At 38.4% G+C, this 20,262-nt stretch overlaps 2 protein-coding genes and 1 long non-coding RNA gene across 3 annotated transcripts; 1 reads left to right on the plus strand and 2 right to left on the minus strand.

Moving 5' to 3' along the window:
- The first annotated feature begins 2,481 nt into the window (after nucleotides 1–2,481).
- LOC117992162 (uncharacterized) lies at nucleotides 2,482–3,138 on the plus strand. The gene has a single exon (XM_034979819.2). It carries the CDS (start codon nucleotides 2,482–2,484, stop codon nucleotides 3,136–3,138), a length of 657 nt encoding a protein of 218 aa, XP_034835710.2.
- Nucleotides 3,139–7,865: 4,727 nt separating this feature from the next.
- On the minus strand, nucleotides 7,866–12,990 carry LOC138403870 (probable cyclin-dependent serine/threonine-protein kinase DDB_G0292550). The gene is made up of 6 exons (XM_069505973.1): nucleotides 12,884–12,990; nucleotides 11,738–12,111; nucleotides 10,847–11,039; nucleotides 10,008–10,187; nucleotides 8,441–9,207; nucleotides 7,866–8,128 (listed from the first exon to the last, which is right to left on the minus strand). Exons 1-6 carry the CDS (start codon nucleotides 12,988–12,990, stop codon nucleotides 7,866–7,868), a joined length of 1,884 nt encoding a protein of 627 aa, XP_069362074.1.
- Nucleotides 12,991–14,886: 1,896 nt separating this feature from the next.
- Nucleotides 14,887–19,427, minus strand: LOC138403820 (uncharacterized). The gene is made up of 2 exons (XR_011237976.1): nucleotides 18,401–19,427; nucleotides 14,887–15,378 (listed from the first exon to the last, which is right to left on the minus strand). It is a non-coding gene; the product is annotated as an uncharacterized lncRNA (long non-coding RNA).
- Between the last annotated feature and the right edge of the window lie 835 nt (nucleotides 19,428–20,262).

Here is a 20,262-nt window from a genome sequence, read left to right on the forward strand (position 1 = left end):
TACAGTCGAATTAAGAACCTCCTCTTTTTTTAAGTAGTTAAAATAGGGATACGAAAAATAATTAGCTTTAGTACAGACTAAAATATAAACTGAACCATTAGTTAACAGCACTACATTCTAAGGAACTGCGTATCTTAGGATTGTGTATATTAGTGGTGTCAAGTGTAAATTTTAGTTAGCTCAAAGGCGTGGTCTGAATGCCTAGGTTATTCTCTCGGGCGCTATAAAAAGTAATTGAATGCAAGAAGATTTGAAGAGCAATTTTAATGTTCCCCCATTTTCATGGTCACGGCATCCGATAGGTTGTTTGTTTGGCTTGAGAACCCGTGGGTGTGGGTGACTATAGTCCGCGACAGGTTGAGATGGCTATCGGGATATGAGACGGGGGAATGCTCTGCGGAATAGTACGCGACAGGTTGGCAATCTTGGCATGGCAGTCGAGGAGGGAACGCCCCGCACACTCGCACAGCGACCACGCTAGCTCGGTGCGGGATAGTGAGGGTGACGTGCAGGTGTGCGGGGCATTCCCTCCTCGATTGCCATCTCGACCTGTCGCGTACTATAGGTATTTTCCTCAGCGTTTTGGGGTTCCGTAGGCTTTAATTAAACTCCTTTAACTAAAAAAACCGTTACGCGTAAAAATAATTTGTGAGTTATCAGAAAATGACGTGGGAATTTCCAAAACTAATGTTTAGCTAAAAAATGTCGCTACGTCCAGTCCGTCTATCCGTCGGTCTGTTACAGCCATTTTTAAAAGAAAGTAGCAAAAGCTGTCGAAAAGCACTACATATTTATTGAGTACCTACTCTAACATTTTTTGAAAGTATGTTTAGCACAGTTATAGAAAAATTAAATTTTGAAAAGATATAAAAAAAAATTTTTTAGTGAAAATTTCTCTTAGGTAAATGAAAAGCAAGAGGCGAAAAAAAATTGGAAACGACGACGAAACGATTTGAAACGTGAAAGTTTTAGCATAAACTATTTTTAGCATGACTATATAATATGGAACTCTATACCTTTTTATTAGCCCTTTTATGTTACCTAGCCCTTAAGTCACTGCCTTAAGTGGTAAGTGATGAATGATGATGCAGGCTTAAGATGGAAGCGGGCTAACATTGAGGGGATTTAAAAAAAAAAATTATTATTAACATACAAGAAAGATTACATATAATAGATAGCACGCATTGTAAAAAAACCACAGAGGTTTGACCCTCAATGCGTACGTCTGCGCATTACATCATGACTACTTATATTATAAAAAAATATAAATAAATAATATTACTATAATATTATAATATACTAAACAAAGCACAGATAATATAAGTATATACATACACATATATATGTATATACCACAGTTTTATATATAAACAGTTCTATCACCCTGATTAAACCCGTTATCGGTTTGTACGCGGCATCGTACCGGAACGCTAAATCTCTTGGCGGCACTACAAATTAAAGGTAAACCAGTTGTATAAACACCTTATTAGGCATGCCCGCGGAGACCAGGTGCAGTTTAAACGCAAACAAAGTGCGGAAATGGTACATAAAGGAATTCCTATGCGTTTTCGCGTGACTAATCTTACCAACTTAACCAACAAAAGCACCGCTCGTGTGTGCGGAGAATAACTTACATCGTGTTGCCAACTTAATAGATAAAAGTCCTTAAAGGATCTACGTCTCTCTCCGCGTCATATTCTTCATTGCTGAGGGACGTGACCCCTTCCAGTTTTAGTATTATAGGTAAATGTTTTCTTGTTATAATAACGCGGAGGACTCCAGTGCCTAATTATTAATGATAGCCACCGAGCTCATTTGACATTGGTTAGTCTACATTGCTGTTTCACTGGATGATATTGACATAATTTTTCGTAGAAAACCTTCAATGAATTAAAAATAAATGTCAATTAATGAGCTTGATGGCTGTCATTCAGTGATAGAGACTGAGTTAGCGAATCAGCTTGCAGATCCTACCTCACATACGACTGACTAAGGTAGGCACAGTTTCGACTCTTACATTATATTATTATGAACCTTCGGTACATATTTTACAAGTACTCATATTATTATAACTCTATGGGTACATATTTTAAGTATAGGTACCCACTCTTGTGTTAGCGTGTCTCTTACAGATTTCATTTCCCCACATATCCATAGCAATAGAACCTCCTTTAAACTGGGAAATATCTTTTTCCTGGCAACACTGTAGTGGAAAACCTTGCATTTGTTTATTTCACTCTCGATGCATGCCGCGTCTCGTTATATAACCATGTCACTCACCATATACTCCGATTTGCATTCGCTTTGTGCCCATAAACAGTTTAAATTGTAGATTCAGAGTAAGTCACGCCATTTTGAATTTAAATCACAATAAGACATACCACTTGATAAACAGACTTACTGGCAACGTAATTTCTATGTAAATAAATAAATAAAAATGTATCATACGTCTGCGTCAACAACCTCAGCTATGCCGACGACATGGTGCTGCTGGCTCCGTCAATCAATGCGCTGCGCAGGATGCTTGCGGTATGCGAGTCGTATGCTGCTGAACATGGATTGAAATACAATGTCAATAAGACTGAAGTCATGATCTTCAAGGCGGGTACTAAGTGTCCAACGTATATTCCACCTTTAAAGCTCCATGGAGTAGCTCTCAATAGAGTTCACAAATTCAAATACCTTGGGCACTTGCTAACCGAAAACCTTGGAGATGATGACGATATGGAAAGGGAACGCAGGGCATTGTCAGTCCGAGCGAATATGGTGGCCCGCAGGTTTGCCCGATGTACAGATGCTGTGAAAGTCACGCTGTTCAAAGCATACTGTACATCCTTATACTCGGCAAGCTTGTGGTTTCAGTACACGCAAAGGGCTTACAATGCGCTGCGAGTCCAATATAATAATGCGTTCAGGATTTTGTTGCGGCAACCTCGGTTCTGTAGTGCATCAGCTATGTTTGCTGAGGCGCGGACAGATGGCTTCGATGCCATCTGGCGCAAGAAAACAGACTCATTATTGTCCAGAGTCCGAGGAAGCAGCAACGGAATCCTGCGCATGATAGCGGACAAAATGGATAGTCCTCTGATGGGGAAACTCGTGCAGAGGACTAAATCCCTTTTAGTTATTAAGTACTAACATAGTGATTAAGTATTTTGTTACTAACTCCTTAGTGTTAAGTATTAACATAGTTATTAAGTATTTATTGTTACTAACACATAATGGATCAATTGTTGTCCGATTTAATAAATAAATTGAATTGAATTGAATAATACGTAAGTTGAGAAAGTATGTATTACGCAGATTTGGATATCATGGAGCAAGAAGTAAGCGCAATGCAGGACGCTCCCGCTCGCTGGACCGAGGACCTGAAGAAGGTGGCCGGGAGCGGGTGGATGAAGAAGGAATTCTGAAATCGGAGAAGAGGCTTATACTAATTAGTAGTGCCGGCAGCAGTGTCTCTCCTTAAAATGAGAAGCTTATATAAGTTATGCTAAGAGTAAGGTTATGCTAATCTCTTCGGACGAATCCTTCGTATAATTATGATCGAACTTCACTTACAGGTAAGTTCGTTTAATGATTAATTATAATACGTAAGTTAAGAAAGTACGTATTACGCAGATTTGGTTATCATAGACAGTGGCGTGCACAGAGTTCGAAGCCAGGGTAAGCATTAGTAAGATAGGCCTTACATACACCTTATATAGACCTACTGAATGGCAGGTCATAAAGAAAAATGGGCACTGGTCATTTCCACTAGGGCAAGCAGTACTTTTATGCCTCTATGAATTGCACGCCACTGATCATAGAGCAAGATGCTCGGACCGGTAAGCGCAATGCAGGACGACCTCCCGCCCGCTGGACCGAGGACCTGAAGAAGGTAGCCGGGAGCGGGTGGAAGGCCATGTCTGGTAGCACGTTCTTGGAAAAGTCTATGTCAGCTGCAGTGGACGTATACTTTTTTTTAAAATTCAGATACAAGTCACCCCTTGACTGCAATCTCACCTGGTGGTAAGTGATGATGCAGTCTAAGATGGAAGGGGTAAGGCAAATGGAATTAAACCCATACCCCTTTGGTTTCTACACGGCATCGTACCGGAACGCTAAAATCGCTTGGCGGCACGGCTTTGCCGGTAGGGTGGTAACTGGTAATAAAACTAATAACTATAGCCACTAGTTGTAAGGGTTAGCTTACACTGGCGCAGCTTACATACTAATAAAAAATGAGGGTTCCGTACTACAGTCGTATTTTTTCGACATTTTGCACGATAATTCAAAAACTATGATGCATAAAAATTAATAAAAATCTGTTTTAGAATGTACAGCTGAAGACCTTTCATATGATACCCCACTTGATATAGTCACTCACTTCGAAAGTTGAAAATACTAATCATTAGTTCATGACCACAATTTTTTTTTTTTTTGTGTGATCTAACCCTAAATTCACGGTTTTCAGATTTTTCCCCAAATGTCAGCTATAAGATCTACCTACCTGCCATATTTCATGATTCTAGGTCAACGGGAAGTACCCTGTAGGTTTCTTGACAGACAGACGGACAGACAGACAGACAGACAGACAGACAGACAACAAAGTGATCCTATAAGGGTTTCATTTTGAGGTACGGAACCCTAAAAACCGGCCAAGTGCGAGTCAGGCTCGCGCAACGAGGGTTCCGTACTACAGTCGTATTTTTTCAACGTTTTGCACGATAATTCAAAAAGTATGATGTACGTATAAAAATAAATAAAAATCTGTTTTAGATTGCGTCGTAGAAGTGAAGTCCTTTCATATGATACCCCACTTGATATAGTTATCATACTAAGAAAATTGAAAATACCAATTATTATTATAGTTACCACAATTTAATTTTTTTTTGTGTGATGTTACCACAAATTCAAGGTTTTCAGATTTTTCCCCTAATACCAGCTATAAGACCCACCTACCTACCAAATTTCATGATTCTAGATCAACGGGAAGTACCCTGTAGGTTTCTTGACAGACCGATGGACAGACAGACATACAACTAAGTGATCCTATCACAATTTGGTAGACATTTTTGTATTACTTTTGCAGTGTAGAAATTATGTGCATTATTAAACAGTTTACGTATTAGGTAAGTACCTACCTACTATTATAAAGTTCTATGACAGTGTGTAGGTACTTAGTTTTTATTAGTAAGGCTTTAAAATTTAATTAAGAACAACATTGTATAAAACTAGTATCGTGGTTTAATAAAAATAATGTAAGTTCAAGGCGCGCCCTGGCGGAGGACCCTCGTTGTCCCTAAAGCGGCAAATGTCATGAACAGACCTCTACCCACTACCATTTACATCTTACGATTTTTTTAGTTTTTGCATTTTACGAAGAAGAGTGGCTCATGCTTGTGTTTAAGTCGTATCGGTATAAGTAAGAAGATACACTATGGCTGAGATCTATAGAGCGATTCTTTAAGGGTGATGGAAAACATTGCGAGGAAACTGGCATGCCTGAAAGTTCTCCAATATGTTATAAAGGTATCTGAAGTCTGCCAATCTTCTTAAATATATAAAAGGAAAAGGTGACTGACTGACTTACAATGAACCAAAAGCTTAATTTGCTATAATCCGCTAAAACAGTTCGAATCTGTATGGTGCAACATGCAGCATGCGAAATGCACCACCCGCCCTCCCACTACTAAAAATGCAGGAAAAAGCAGCCACCAGCAGACTGACAGACTCAACCCCTAAGTGGGTGAAATAGGCGTTTCAAATTTGTGTACTCCACGTGGACGAAGTCGCTGGCATAAGCTAGTCCACACTAAGCCATCGTGGCGGACTACCCTTATCATTCTAATAGGAGACCTGTGCTCAGTAGTGAGACGCCGATGGGCTGATCAGGATGATGAAGACGACTAATGATTATACATTATGAGGACAGATGTCTTTATAATGTAACAAATGTTTCTTGCAGGATCAAGTTTTCTTAGAAGCTAATTGTGTCTCTTAAATAATTTATCTCTACGTGATCTGCATCAAAGAAAAACTCTACTCAAACCTGCATTTTGCATTATTGACATTACAATTAACAAGAATCGTGCATATTCACAACTGTTTCGTTTTATTGTTTTACTAAGCACATAATACTTACACTTTTTGTAGTAGGTAATAGATACCGCTTTAATTAAATAAGGGTATACTGATTATGCAAAGATGTTTAAAATCACTACTCATATTATAAATGCGAAAGTGTGTTTGTTTGTTGATTTGTTGGTTTGCCTTTCAATCACGTCGCAACGGAGCAACAGATTGAGGAGATTTTTGCAGTGTGTGTAGACTGTAGAGGAGAGTGACAAAAGCTACTCTTTATCCCAGAAAATCAAAGAGTTCCCACGGCATTTTTAAAAAACCTAATTCCACGCGGACGAAGTCACGGGCATCAACTAGTACTATGATAAAGAAACTTTTTGACAGGATAGAAAAAAAATCGGTCAAGTGGGAGTCTGGCTTGCACACGAAGGATTCCGTACCATCGTACAAAATAGGTATATCACTACGTACCTACTTTACTAAAAAAAAAAATTGTATGGCGGCCGGCAAATTGTGAAATTTGTGCCATCTTGGTTTTTTATTATCTGTTGTTATAGCGGAAATATAAATACACACACTGTGAAAATTTCAACTCTCTACCTACCTACGGTTCACAAGATTCGGACGGACGGACAAATGGACGGACAGCGGAAGCTTAGTAAAAGGGTCCGATTGGCACCCTCGGTTATGGAACCTTAAAAATGGGCATCCGGCTTAGCACCACTGAAACCTCAAGCATAGATTATTATAACTGGTGACTCTACGACTCTACCAACGACTTTCAAACGATCGTGTCGCATCCGTACTTACATCTTATCGTGAAGATAGAAGATCTCGTTCGCCTTTTCCGAAGGGTGAACGGCTTAACCAAAATAAAGTTAAGGTCGTTCGTCATAATCGCGCGCGTTATGAATTTCCATTGAAATTGATATGTTCTCGACAATAACAATAAATGAACTTCAATTAAGTATTATAAGAAGGTGAAAGGTAATTTTTTTTACTTCATTCTGTGCCCTGCCTGAATATACCTACTCTAAAAACGTGACAACGGAGATAGTTATAGCCGGCAGGAAATATTGTACTTCGACCTTTAGAAAGGGATTTCGGCTTCGTAGGGCGTTGTCTCCGTCACTCATAACTATGTGACGTTTTGTCGGTCTCAACGACATAGACAATGCTCTACGAAACCGCTATCTCTTTCTTAAGGTCGACGTACAATATTTCCTGCCGGGTAGGTACCTGCTGTATGTTGTTTAGCCAAAGTATGGAAACGGTGATTGACTTCAATTTGCAACTATTTCTCATCATCCTCATTTCTAGATTTATGTGGTTTTAATAGAACCAGAGATTACAGCTTCATCCAAAGTTTTAAAGCTAGATTTACACTATACTATACCTACTTGATAATATTACAATTATGTTAGGTATTCTTGCGAAGTCTATATTTTGCTATGGTATTGCGTAAGGAAACATTAAGAAAGTATAATTTTTATAAACTTTATTTATAAAACAATTGTAAAATAAAATCATTCAAAAATTCGTCTTAAAATTAAATAAGTGTAAAATACAAAATAACTAGCTGCCCCGGCGAACTTCGTACCGCCTAACAGTCGATTCTTTTTCAGGATTTTTTAAATTTTCTCTCCGTAAGAACCATCCCCATACTTCAAGGAATATCATAAAAAGAATTAGCGAAATCGGTTCAGCTGTGCTCGAGATTTGTGATCAGCAACACATTCAGCGATTAAGTTTTATATATAGTAGATTATATGTTTAATTGTAATTAATTGGACACAATATCAGTGAACAGCTTGTCCTGGTCGTAATTTATGTATTTCTGGGTTATTTGGATCACCGTTTCCTCTAACCACGTAAACTGTTCGTACTCCTTGCACATCGTCATTGTTATTGTATTTATTGTTATTTCCATAATTATCATTATTATAATATTGATTTGGATTTGCATAATTATTATTATCGTATTTATTTTTATTTGCGTAATATCGATTTGCATAAAATTCATCACGATTAACATATTTGTTTGCAAAATTATTATTTGAAGCTGAATTATACTCTAGATTCGGTTTATTATCATGATAGTTGCTATTATAGTCATTACTATTCGTTGTAGGAGTATAATTATAGTCTGGATATTGTCTATTATTCTGATATTTGTTATCGTTATAATTATTGTTCTGTGTAGGAGTATTATAGTCTGAATTATCCTGATATTTGCTGTTATAATAATTCGTATTCTTTGTAGGAGTATTGTAGACTGGATATTGTCTATTATCCTGATATTTGCTATCATAATAATTACTATTCTTTGTAGGAGTATTATAGTCTGGATATTGTCTATCATCGTGGTATTTGCTGTTATAATAATTAGTATTCTTTGTAGGAGTATTATAGTCTAGATATTGTCTATTATCGTAATATTTGTTATCATAGTTATTATTCTTCGTAGGAGCATTGTGGTCGAAATATTGTTTATTGTCTTCGTGTTCAGGGAAAAAAGACCCACGATTTTTATCATGATTGGCCTCTAAATAATCTTCTTCGTTATTGACACCTGGAAAATTCAGAACTTTTCCTTTTCTATTGTCCTTATGATTTCGATCTCTATCATTCTGGTCATTAAACTTTATTCTTTTGTTATTATTATTAAAATTGTCATCATTAGAACTATAAAAATTAATGGCATCGTTATTAACGTAATTTACTGGATTTCTATTTCCTTCTGGAAAAGACCATCTTGGATTTTCGTCTTCTAAATTGTCAACGTAAAGTGCATTTGGTTTAATTTGGATACGTTTTTCGATTCTATTCGTATTTTCGTTGAAATTATCATTATTTTTAAATCGAATACTTTGACCATTATTCTGATAAGGGTATGCCAGTCCATAATTTTGATTATAGTTCGAATATAGATTAGGGTTATGAGAACCATAATTTTGTTGATTGTTGTTAAATCCGTAATGTTGTTGATTGTTGTCAAATCCGTAATTTTGCTGATTGTTGTTAAACCCGTAATTTTGCTGATTGTATTCCTGGTCTGGTTGGTTGAGCCCGTAGTTTTGTGAGAGTTGATTGTAGAATTGTTCAAGGTTTTGTTGTCCTTGTTGCGGTGCGTTGAAGAACCTGTAAATCAACGATATTGAAGTAAAATATTAACCTAAATAAATTAAGGTGTGATCAAATTCAACCCAAGATCTGTATCTCGATTTTCATGCGGACCTAGTACGTACATTATGTTCTCATCTATACTTCATAGCATCATCATGACAGAAATTTAAGGTCACGTAAAAATTTCGAGAGCAGTGACACCTAGTGGTTCAGATGTCTGCCTTCTATTCAAGAGGTCAGGAGTTTGATCCCGGGCACGCACCTCTAAATTTTCGCTGCTATGTGCGTTTTAGGCAGATAGATTTAAAACATTGTGAGGAAACCTGCATGGCTGAGAGTTCTCCAGAATTTCGACGACTTTCCTGGCACAGTGGTAAGCGCTTTGGTCTTTATACGTGGGAGGTCCCGGTTACGATTCCCAGCAGAGGCAATTTGGGAATTCATATTTTCTAAATTGTCTCTGGTTTGGTCTTATGGGAGGCCTCGGCCTTGGCTAGTTATCACCCTACCAGCAAAGCTGTTCCGCTAAGCGGTTTAGCGTTTCGGTACGATGCCATGTAGAAACCGATCAGGGGTATGGGTATAATGAAACTGCCAAGTTAGCCCGCTTCCATCTCAGAACTAATATCAGAATTTTAAAAAGTTTTCAAAGGTGTGTGAAGTCTGCCAATCTGCACTGTTCCACTGTGGCCGACTATCACCCTTCTCATTCTGAGAGGAGACCCGTGTTCAGTAGTGGGCCGGTGATGGGTTAACCATGATGATAATGATGATGATGAAATATATAGATAAAAGTCTCTTCGATTTCTTCTCACCTGAAGAACCCTCCATTATGGTTGTTGAGATAGTGGACCAGTAGCTCGGGGTCGGTGGGGCAGGCGGTGTAGGCGTAGCGGCAGGTTGCCGGGTTGCTCTTCGAAGCCGCACCCAGCAGCACCGCGCGCCCGAACACGAACAGGGGGTTGCTGGTGAGGCCGCTGTATGCTGACAACAGACTGAAAAGCAAATCTTAGTATATTGATTTCACTAGCTGATGCCCTAGGTGATTTAGGTTTCTAAAAATCCCGTGGGAACTGTTTGATTTTCCGGGATAAAAAGTAACCTATGTTATTCACCAGGTCTTAACTATATCCATGCAAATTGCGTCGATGCGTTGCTCCGTTGCGACGTGATTGAAGGAAAAACAAACAAACAAACAACACACTTTCACATAATACGGGTAGTGAGGTCATCAAAGACATTTTTCTGTAATTGTTTTTTCAATGTTCTTGTCACCTTCTGCTGAGTAACTAACATCTCAATGTTGAAGTGGCAATGGGCCTTGCACATAGTGCGAAAAATTTACAGACGTCGGGTTCAAAGGTGCTGGAATGGCGACGTTGCACTGGAAAATACAGCGTTGGCAGTCGGCAGACCTTCCACTATAAATGGATAGACGAGATCAAACGAGTCGCAGGCAGCCGCTGGATTCAGGCAGGCAGCGCAAAACATTGGCGTGTGAAAGTCCCTACAAGAAACCTATATCTATCGGTGGACGTCTATCGGTTGATGATGATGATGAAGAGATTTCCCAAGTATTTTTCAAAACTTATGTACATAAGTAAAGGTTAGGGCTCCCGTCACGGCTGATAGGGCTTCGCTAATCGTCACTCACGTCAGTAGAGGCTGTAGTCCGGACACAGTCTGTAGGATCCCCGAGGAGCCCAGAGCTCCGCCGGCGGCCGCCTCGCACAGCAGCCGCGGCACGCACTGGTAGTCGTCATACAGAGCGATGGAGGTTAGGGCTTCCGTCACGGCTGATAGGGCTTCGGAGGCTAGTGATGGGCGGGGACGTGGACGCGGGGGCTCTATGCAGAAATTTATTTTTATAAAAAAAGGTAAAAATGAATAAAAAGAACACAGACACATCACATATCCCTTCAACATGATGTCATGCAGAGCTGAATTAACGGAAAATGAATTCGCCTGATAAACTAATAGCAAATCAGCTAAAAAGCTAAACTGCTAATTTGAAATTGTGGATGCAATGATAATAACATTAATAACATATAGTGATAAAGTAAAGCAGATAACTGTGATCCAACATGCTAAATAATTAGAAGATGTAGGTACATAATATATCCGATATATACATATTCTACCTCCTAAATCTGGTTAGATGCTGTTAAATACCTAGGTACTGATAAATTACTATCAAAACGAACTTATCTAGAAATAGATTGAGGATCTACCTACCTATTATATCATACTTTTAATGAAAGCCTACGTACCCCCGAGTGTTTCTACCCCCATGTCTTCAACATTCCTTCTACGCGCACGAACGCTTTGCGTCATTATTCCGTATACGCATGACTAGGGTTTGAAATACTCTTCCAAGATCAGTGTTTTCTACCAATTATAATTCGGGTATCTTTAGAACAAGAGTTAAAAGGCACTATCTAGGCAAACGTATACCATCTTAGTCCACATCATCTTCCCGTCAGGATGCAGATGTGATGTGTTAAAAAAAGCCTGATCTCTTTACACCAGATTTAACTAAACTTACTATACTGTCCCCCATACGGTGGGTAAGGTCCAGGTCCATTCCCATAATATCCTGGAGCATGAGGCAGATTTTGGCCATTTCCTAGTTGACCATAATGTTGTTTTGGCTTCCTTTTCCTACGCTTCTTCTTTTTAGAACCATCCTTATTATTATGTTCAAATTTTACAACATTTTGAACATTTGTATTATACGTAGGTTCATATTCATTTTCATATTTTACTGAGGCCTCATTTGTGTAACTGTTCTCTCTGTTATCTTCTAGATTATTCTGTGTTTCGAAATTGACAAAATCTAGTTGTGATGTTTGACCCTCGAATTGGATTAAGCCATAATTGGCTCGTGGTAGTATTGTATCGTTCGTGTTGAAAATTTTCCTGGAAGAAAAAATATGTTTTGTAGCCGTAGGTGTGGAAGACGGAAAAAACTATCCAACCAAAAACGATTCATGTAAAGTCAATTGCCAAGACTCACGAGTTCATAATGCTTTAACTGTTGAAAATTTATGAGATCTTTAGTAGAGTCAAGTGCTTTAACGGTGAAGGAAAACACCGTGAGGGAAAGTTAATTAACATGAGAGTTAAAAATGTTCTCAAAGTTGTGTGAAGTCTGCCAATCCGCACATGGCGTGGTGAGCTATGTCCATTTACCCTTCTCATTCTAAGAGAAGACCCGTGCTCAATAGTGCTCGGTAGTGGGTTGATGATGATGATGATGATGATGACGATGTTAGTTAATTTTTAGGGTTCCGTACTTCAAAAAGAAAAACAGAACCCTTATAGGATCACTTTGTTGTCTGTCTGTCGGTCTGTCAAGAAACTTACAGGGTACCTAGAATCATGAAATTTGGCAGGTAGGTAGGTCTTATAACAGACATGCGGGGAAAAATCAAAAACCGGAAACTTGTGGTTTCCGGTTTTTGGTAACATCACACAAAAAAAAATTAAATTGTGGTCATGAACTAATAATTAGTATTTTCAATTTTCGAAGTAAGATAACTATATCAAGTGGGGTCACATATTATGAAAGGGATTCACCTGTGCATTCTAAAACTGATTTTTATTTATTTTTATGCATCATAGCTTTTCAGATCAGTTCATCAGACTCACACTTGGCCGGTTTTTTTATGTTTTAGTGAGATGTACTTGCCTTAGCAATTCCGCTGCATCGTACTTTGCTGCAACATTTCTGTCAGGCGTCTCGCTATAAACAGTTGCTAGCAAATGCGTAAATATTGCTATTATGAGGCACTTCATGTTTCACCTAGAAAGATATTAAAAACTTTATTACTTAAAAAGTTCAAAACTTAAAAACAGACAAAAAGGTTCAGTGAACTCATAATCTATATATATAAAAGGAAAAGGTGACTGACTGAATGACTGACTGACTGATCTATCAACGCACAGCTCAAACTACTGGACGGATCGGGCTGAAGTTTGGCATGCAGATAGCTATTATGACTTTTGCATCCGCTAAGAAAGGATTTTTGAAAATTCAACTCCTAAGGGGGTGAAATAGGGTTTTGAAATTTTGTAGTCCACGCGGACGAAGTCGCGAGCATAAGCTATCTATATATATAAAAGGAAAAAGTGACTGACTGACTGACTGACTGACTGAATGACTGACTGACTGATCTATCAACGCACAGCCCAAACTACTGGACGGATCGGGCTGAAATTTGGCATGCAGATAGCTATTATGACGTACTTAGGCTAAGAAAGGATTTTTGAAAATTCAACTCCTAAGGGGGTGAAATAGGGTTTTGAAATTTTGTAGTCCACGCGGACGAAGTCGCGAGCATAAGCTAGTGTATTATTGTAATCCATCAATACTAATATTACTTAATATACCTAAATGCGAAAGTGTGTCTGTCTGTCTGTGTGTCTAATTGTCTGCTAGCCTTTCACGACCCATCCGTTCAACCGATTTTGACGAAATTTGGTACAGCGATAGCTTGCATCCCGGTAGACTATGGCCAAAACTCTTCTCACTCTGAGAGGAGACCCATGCCCTATAGTGCGCCGGCTATGGGTTGATCATGATGATGATGATGATGATGGGATAGTTTAAAGCATAAATAATATAAAGAATCAAACTTACCATTGGCCACATGTCCTCACGCACAAATCTCGGAAACACAAATGATGCAAATATTTTCTCTTCCTTGCGGAGGTGGTAGAAAGTATAATGATATCATTGTGGTGTCGTTGCCTAATGCGTTGCCCTATAAGGGTTTATTAGTGGCGTAGAGCCTTAGACTAATAGAAACAGGATATACCATAAAATTATTATGTAAGTATTACTATTATTGCAAGTTACTTAACAAACATCTCCAAAAATTCTGGGACGAGCCAAATGGGCGTCGCGCAAGGGGGGTACCGATGTGTTCGAGAGAGTATCCGCGAGGGGTTTGACACCGAGGGGGTTTTGATCATCATCAGACTGTGGACGTCCACTGTTGGCCTTCCCTAAAGAGCGCCAGTACACCCGGTCCTCCGCCTGCCTCATCCAGCCACTTCCCGCCAGCCTCTTTACATCGTCGAGGGGATTTTAGTGGATGAAAATCCTACATAACCCGATGTTTTTTCCAGGACGTCGGACTTATCTTAAGAAGATCCTCGCCCCTAATAAAAAAGTGCGGTAGTAAATAGTAATAGATAATCAAAGCAAACTGATTTAATAATGAATTCTTGCCACATAAACTACCGCTATACAAAAAATCACATCATTTGGAAGAGGAGACCTGTGCTCAATAGTGGGCCGGCGATGGGTTGATGACGAGGATGATTTAGTCTATAGTTGTAAAAGTGTAAAAAGTAAAGATTTACTTATGTAAATATACAGTAATTTATCACTAAATCCTTGCAAAGTGGCTCATTAATATGCTACATGTGAAATGTCAAACCGTTCATTGTTTTAAACAGCCGGAAAACGTGACATCATGGTCACAGAGCTATTTCACGGTCATTAGAGATTTGGCACCTACCATGTGAGTTACTTACATTGTATTTTAGTTTTTAACAACGCTCACATCATCAAATGATTATTTAAGAGTAAATTGAAATCCATTAGGTAGATGGTTTTTGCATGGATGTGCATTGTGCTCACAAAAAATTCACTAATGAAGCAGTGGGTTAAATAAAAACCAGCAAGCAGTATAATCGCTCCAATTTATTTATTAATCATTCATCGCAATAATAATCACTGATTTATATTTAATACTATTTACAACACATTAGTTTTTGCTTACACTGATGTATTTATTACTGTTTATTTATATCACTATTAATTTGCATTGATTTACTTGTCACAATTTCTACTTACACTGAATTTACCGATTAACTAATATTTAGAACACAAACTGGCATAGTTTTTGCTGACACCATGTTACGTACAATAATATCTCTCGAAATGAGCTCTCATGGCTTTTTAAAGCTGTATCCCTACCGAAGGCGTCCGGTAGGTGGGCTGTGATTCGCTGTTAGGCTGCGGTTGGCGGTGATTCGCTGTCAGTGGCGGTAAGTGGCTGTCATTGGCTGTGATAGACCGGCTGGGCAGTGATTAGCCGGCCTCACATAGGTTGGCTCGGGTTGGCTCGGATTGGCTCGGGTTGGCTCAAGTGTGTGGCGTAACATTCGGCCGTCCTGAAACAATGATTGCTCCCGCAATGGGAAAACGTTTGGTTAACTTTCTAGTAGGCAATAGCTCAACGAGATCTTCGGTTTCACGTTATTTATAGGAATAGTTGGCAATATAGGAACCGTAAGCACTGTGATATGGCAATTAAGGAGTCTGTTGCACCCAGGCATGTAAATAATTTGTAGCCTCCAAGCCCCTTAATACTTCAGGACCTACCAATGCCTACCAGCTTAGTTACAAGAATGTACCAGGGTAAATGTTATCAGTGTTTACTTTTGTTGCAAAGCTTGTGGGGACTTGCCGCTAAATAACTAAATCCCCCTGTCATACAAAGTTACATTATCTAGTTAGCTTTATCCTATCACAAATTTCGAAAACAACATATTATAATAACCAACCTGTATACTGATCATAAGCGATAACCTTTCGCTATCTTACGGAAGGGTCATATTATGTGATTACTGGTTAACATGAACTCTGTAAAATCCTAATCCAATGCTATTGGTTTGTGATTCAACCTGCGATCTTATCTAACTATAAAACCGAGACAGAAATCTCAATATTCATCAAAATTATTACCGTTTTCAGTAAGAATTTTATTATTTTCCATGTCTTACTTTTAAGATTTTTTTTTTGAAAGACTAACCGGCGGTAAAGTTGAAGTAAATAGCTACTTGCTGTGAGTGCTATTACCCCTTATAAGGAATCTTACTTAAATTCCTGCATGTAAATGTTTTAACGAGCAATGAGATGAAAGTACTGCTACCGAATACCGAAACTTAAGACTTGGCTACAAAAACTTAGACTTGGCTACAAAAACTTAGGCTTGGCTACAAAAACTTAGGCTTGGCTACAAAAACTTAGGCTTGGCTACAAAAACTTAGGCTTGGCTACAAAAACTTAGGCTTGGCTACAAAAACTTAGGCTTGGCTACAAAAACTTAGGCTTGGCTACAAAAACTTAGGCTTGGCTACAAAAACTTAGGCTTGGCTACAAAAACTTAGGCTTGGCTACAAAAACTTAGGCTTGGCTACAAAAACTTAGGCTTGGCTACAAAAACTTAGGCTTGGCTACAAAAACTTAGGCTTGGCTACAAAAACTTAGGCTTGGCTACAAAAACTTAGGCTTGGCTACAAAAAGTTAGGCTTGGCTACAAAAACTTAGGCTTGGCTACAAAAAGTTAGGCTTGGCTACAAAAAGTTAGGCTTGGCTACAAAAAGTTAGGCTTGGCTACAAAAAGTTAGGCTTGGCTACAAAAAGTTAGGCTTGGCTACAAAAAGTTAGGCTTGGCTACAAAAAGTTAGGCTTGGCTACAAAAAGTTAGGCTTGGCTACAAAAAGTTAGGCTTGGCTACAAAAAGTTAGGCTTGGCTACAAAAAGTTAGGCTTGGCTACAAAAAGTTAGGCTTGGCTACAAAAAGTTAGGCTTGGCTACAAAAAGTTAGGCTTGGCTACAAAAAGTTAGGCTTGGCTACAAAAAGTTAGGCTTGGCTACAAAAAGTTAGGCTTGGCTACAAAAAGTTAGGCTTGGCTACAAAAAGTTAGGCTTGGCTACAAAAAGTTAGGCTTGGCTACAAAAAGTTAGGCTTGGCTACAAAAAGTTAGGCTTGGCTACAAAAAGTTAGGCTTGGCTACAAAAAGTTAGGCTTGGCTACAAAAAGTTAGGCTTGGCTACAAAAAGTTAGGCTTGGCTACAAAAAGTTAGGCTTGGCTACAAAAAGTTAGGCTTGGCTACAAAAAGTTAGGCTTGGCTACAAAAAGTTAGGCTTGGCTACAAAAAGTTAGGCTTGGCTACAAAAAGTTAGGCTTGGCTACAAAAAGTTAGGCTTGGCTACAAAAAGTTAGGCTTGGCTACAAAAAGTTAGGCTTGGCTACAAAAAGTTAGGCTTGGCTACAAAAAGTTAGGCTTGGCTACAAAAAGTTAGGCTTGGCTACAAAAAGTTAGGCTTGGCTACAAAAAGTTTATTAGGCTTGGCTACAAAAAGTTAGGCTTGGCTACAAAAAGTTAGGCTTGGCTACAAAAAGTTAGGCTTGGCTACAAAAAGTTAGGCTTGGCTACAAAAAGTTAGGCTTGGCTACAAAAAGTTAGGCTTGGCTACAAAAGTTAGGCTTGGCTACAAAAAGTTAGGCTTGGCTACAAAAGTTAGGCTTGGCTACAAAAAGTTAGGCTTGGCTACAAAAAGTTAGGCTTGGCTACAAAAAGTTAGGCTTGGCTACAAAAAGTTAGGCTTGGCTACAAAAAGTTAGGCTTGGCTACAAAAAGTTAGGCTTGGCTACAAAAAGTTAGGCTTGGCTACAAAAAGTTAGGCTTGGCTACAAAAAGTTAGGCTTGGCTACAAAAAGTTAGGCTTGGCTACAAAAAGTTAGGCTTGGCTACAAAAAGTTAGGCTTTTGGTATCTAATATCTATGCAATTTCGTAGGTAGCTCATGATTGAATTTAGGCAATACAGGATCTTTAGTCAAATAATAACAAGTGTTCTATCCATTTCTACTATTTCAGCTACTCGTACATAACCAGGTAGGCGTAATAGCACAAACTGAACTAGATCTAATTATGTAAAACGTCAGTCTAGTCGGCTTAGTAAAATTTTTGACGGTATTTATGGTCCACCTGGCTAACAATGAAGGACACATGGCTAAATCATATGGTTCAAAACAAAATTACCATTTAAACCGAAAATCTAAAGGTAGAATGAGATTAAATTTACTCGGTTGAAACTTGTCAGCAAAAGTACGTTACATGTGTTGTACATACAAGCACTACTCTTTTTTTCAGGTAACACAAGTATTATCAAAACCATAAGGATGTCTAACTAGTAATGGTTATTACTAATTCGTTTCCTAAAGTGCCTGATTCTGCCGTCATTACACTATTTACTCGTACCAATACACTGGCTCGTACATTATGTGAGACTACGTCTAGAGCCGTATGCGAGTAAGATTTACTTACTGTGCTAAGTTACAACACGTACCAACATCATGAACACTACCTTTAGTATAATAATATATAAAAAAATGAAGTCATACCATACAACATAAATGAGCACTCCCGAACAGGCAATGTTGCGGCGGCATATAGGTACCCGCTGGCTGCAACCCTGCACTCCATGATGAGGTACCTCGCACCGACTGCTGGCGTCAGGCCACAGAACAAAGCCGCTAAGTGGTGACCATCATAGGTGGTGACACTTGCACTTCACGGACTCGCCAAAAGTTCCGAGAAAAGAAAGATAACTTTGAACACAATATCGTTTAAATACAAGTAGCTTCCGGTTGGTTTATGAAGGACGTCTCTCCCTCTTATAAAGATCTATATTCATTTTACAACAATCTAACACCAGATAAAAATTAATTTCACAAGAAACTCCACAGTCAACGTAAAATATGATAATATGTAAAACAGAGTTTGAGCACACTGAAACTGTTTAGCAATTGACTCTTAAGATAATATCTGATATCATTGTGCCCATCAAAATCATTTATACGTATCTCACACCTGCCCTCTGTAGTCTGTATGACTGCGGCGGGAATATCACCGACTTAAAAAAATTAACCTTAGAATTACACTACGACTGAACCGTTTACAAATATGAAAAAAATTACGTCAAAGCTTGTTTCAAAATAATATTCTGGCTGAGATATGCGGGTAGTCTGAAAACTGCTATCATCGATTACTAGATATTTTTGTTAACTTACGCGAAGCTTAAAGGAAGGGTTACTGTTTGACCTGAAATATGTATGTCTGTTCGTAACTACTCGACAACTTAACCAATTTTGATAAATGATACATCATTCGTCTTGATGGCGTGTGTCACCAAGTACATAAAATACTTAATAAAAAACTTAAAGTTGCGGATTTTATGCGCTTTAATGTGCGGGCTGAAAAAGGTGCGGTGCAAACCGCAGTCAGGGGTTTTTAGAAAACTATTTTTAAAATTACTTGTTAAGTTTTACGTACAGGTATTTTATTTATTTACGGACAAACTCAAAAATAATGCTGTCTTTTTTTTTTAAAACATTTTATGCATGATTTTTAGTTCTTTTTTCTTAGTTTAGACAACATGATACCTCTCATATAATATTTTTTTTTACTGTAGCGGTATGGTGATATAGCACTCTTATGGTTTTCCACATAGGAAAAACAGCATGCGTGGTTGGGAAGCACTTCAACTAAGACACCAAGTATGTTTTCTAGAATTAAACTGCGAATTCAAATTGCGGGTATCTCAGTGAGATGCTGCGTATTTTACACTATGCATTAATATCATTATAAACGGGATCAAAATTTGAAATGAGTAATGGATGGATCATACCTCGGTTAACATGTCTACGTAGCTGTGGAAGGTTGACATCGAGTGTCGAAACCATAAACACTGCAGATGAATATCTCTTTCCAAAATTCTTCTAAGGATTTTCCGGGCCGCAGAAGTGTCTTCTTGCCGCTCGTTTTACATGAATTTTCACGTGGTGATTTGTTCTATCCTTGCGGACAAACAAAGCAGCCCGTCTTTTTCGAATCGGCGCGATTATGCCACATAGCCTTCCTTATCCATCCCACTTCTGAGATGAAGCAGTGGGTTAAATAAAAACCAGCAAGCAGTATAATCGCTCCAATTTATTTATTAATCATTCATCGCAATAATAATCACTGATTTATATTTAATACTATTTACAACACATTAGTTTTTGCTTACACTGATGTATTTATTACTGTTTATTTATATCACTATTAATTTGCATTGATTTACTTGTCACAATTTCTACTTACACTGAATTTACCGATTAACTAATATTTAGAACACAAACTGGCATAGTTTTTGCTGACACCATGTTACGTACAATAATATCTCTCGAAATGAGCTCTCATGGCTTTTTAAAGCTGTATCCCT

The sequence above is a fragment of the Maniola hyperantus genome, chromosome 21 (assembly GCF_902806685.2).
Source record: "Maniola hyperantus chromosome 21, iAphHyp1.2, whole genome shotgun sequence".
NCBI lineage: Eukaryota > Metazoa > Arthropoda > Insecta > Lepidoptera > Nymphalidae > Maniola > Maniola hyperantus.

What these genes read in the sequence shown, in the direction of transcription:
- LOC117992162 (XM_034979819.2), top strand. Translation starts at nt 2,482, where the DNA reads ATGGTGCTGCTGGCTCCGTCAATCAATGCGCTGCGCAGGATGCTTGCG.
- LOC138403870 (XM_069505973.1), bottom strand. Translation starts at nt 12,990, where the DNA reads ATGAAGTGCCTCATAATAGCAATATTTACGCATTTGCTAGCAACTGTT. An exon ending in GGACTACAGCCTCTACTGAC is followed by an intron (nt 10,188 to 10,846) that starts GTGAGTGACGAT and finishes TTTGCTTTTCAG; the next exon opens with TCTGTTGTCAGCATACAGCG. An exon ending in GAATACTAATTATTATAACA is followed by an intron (nt 8,129 to 8,440) that starts GCAAATACCACG and finishes AGTATAATTCAG; the next exon opens with CTTCAAATAATAATTTTGCA.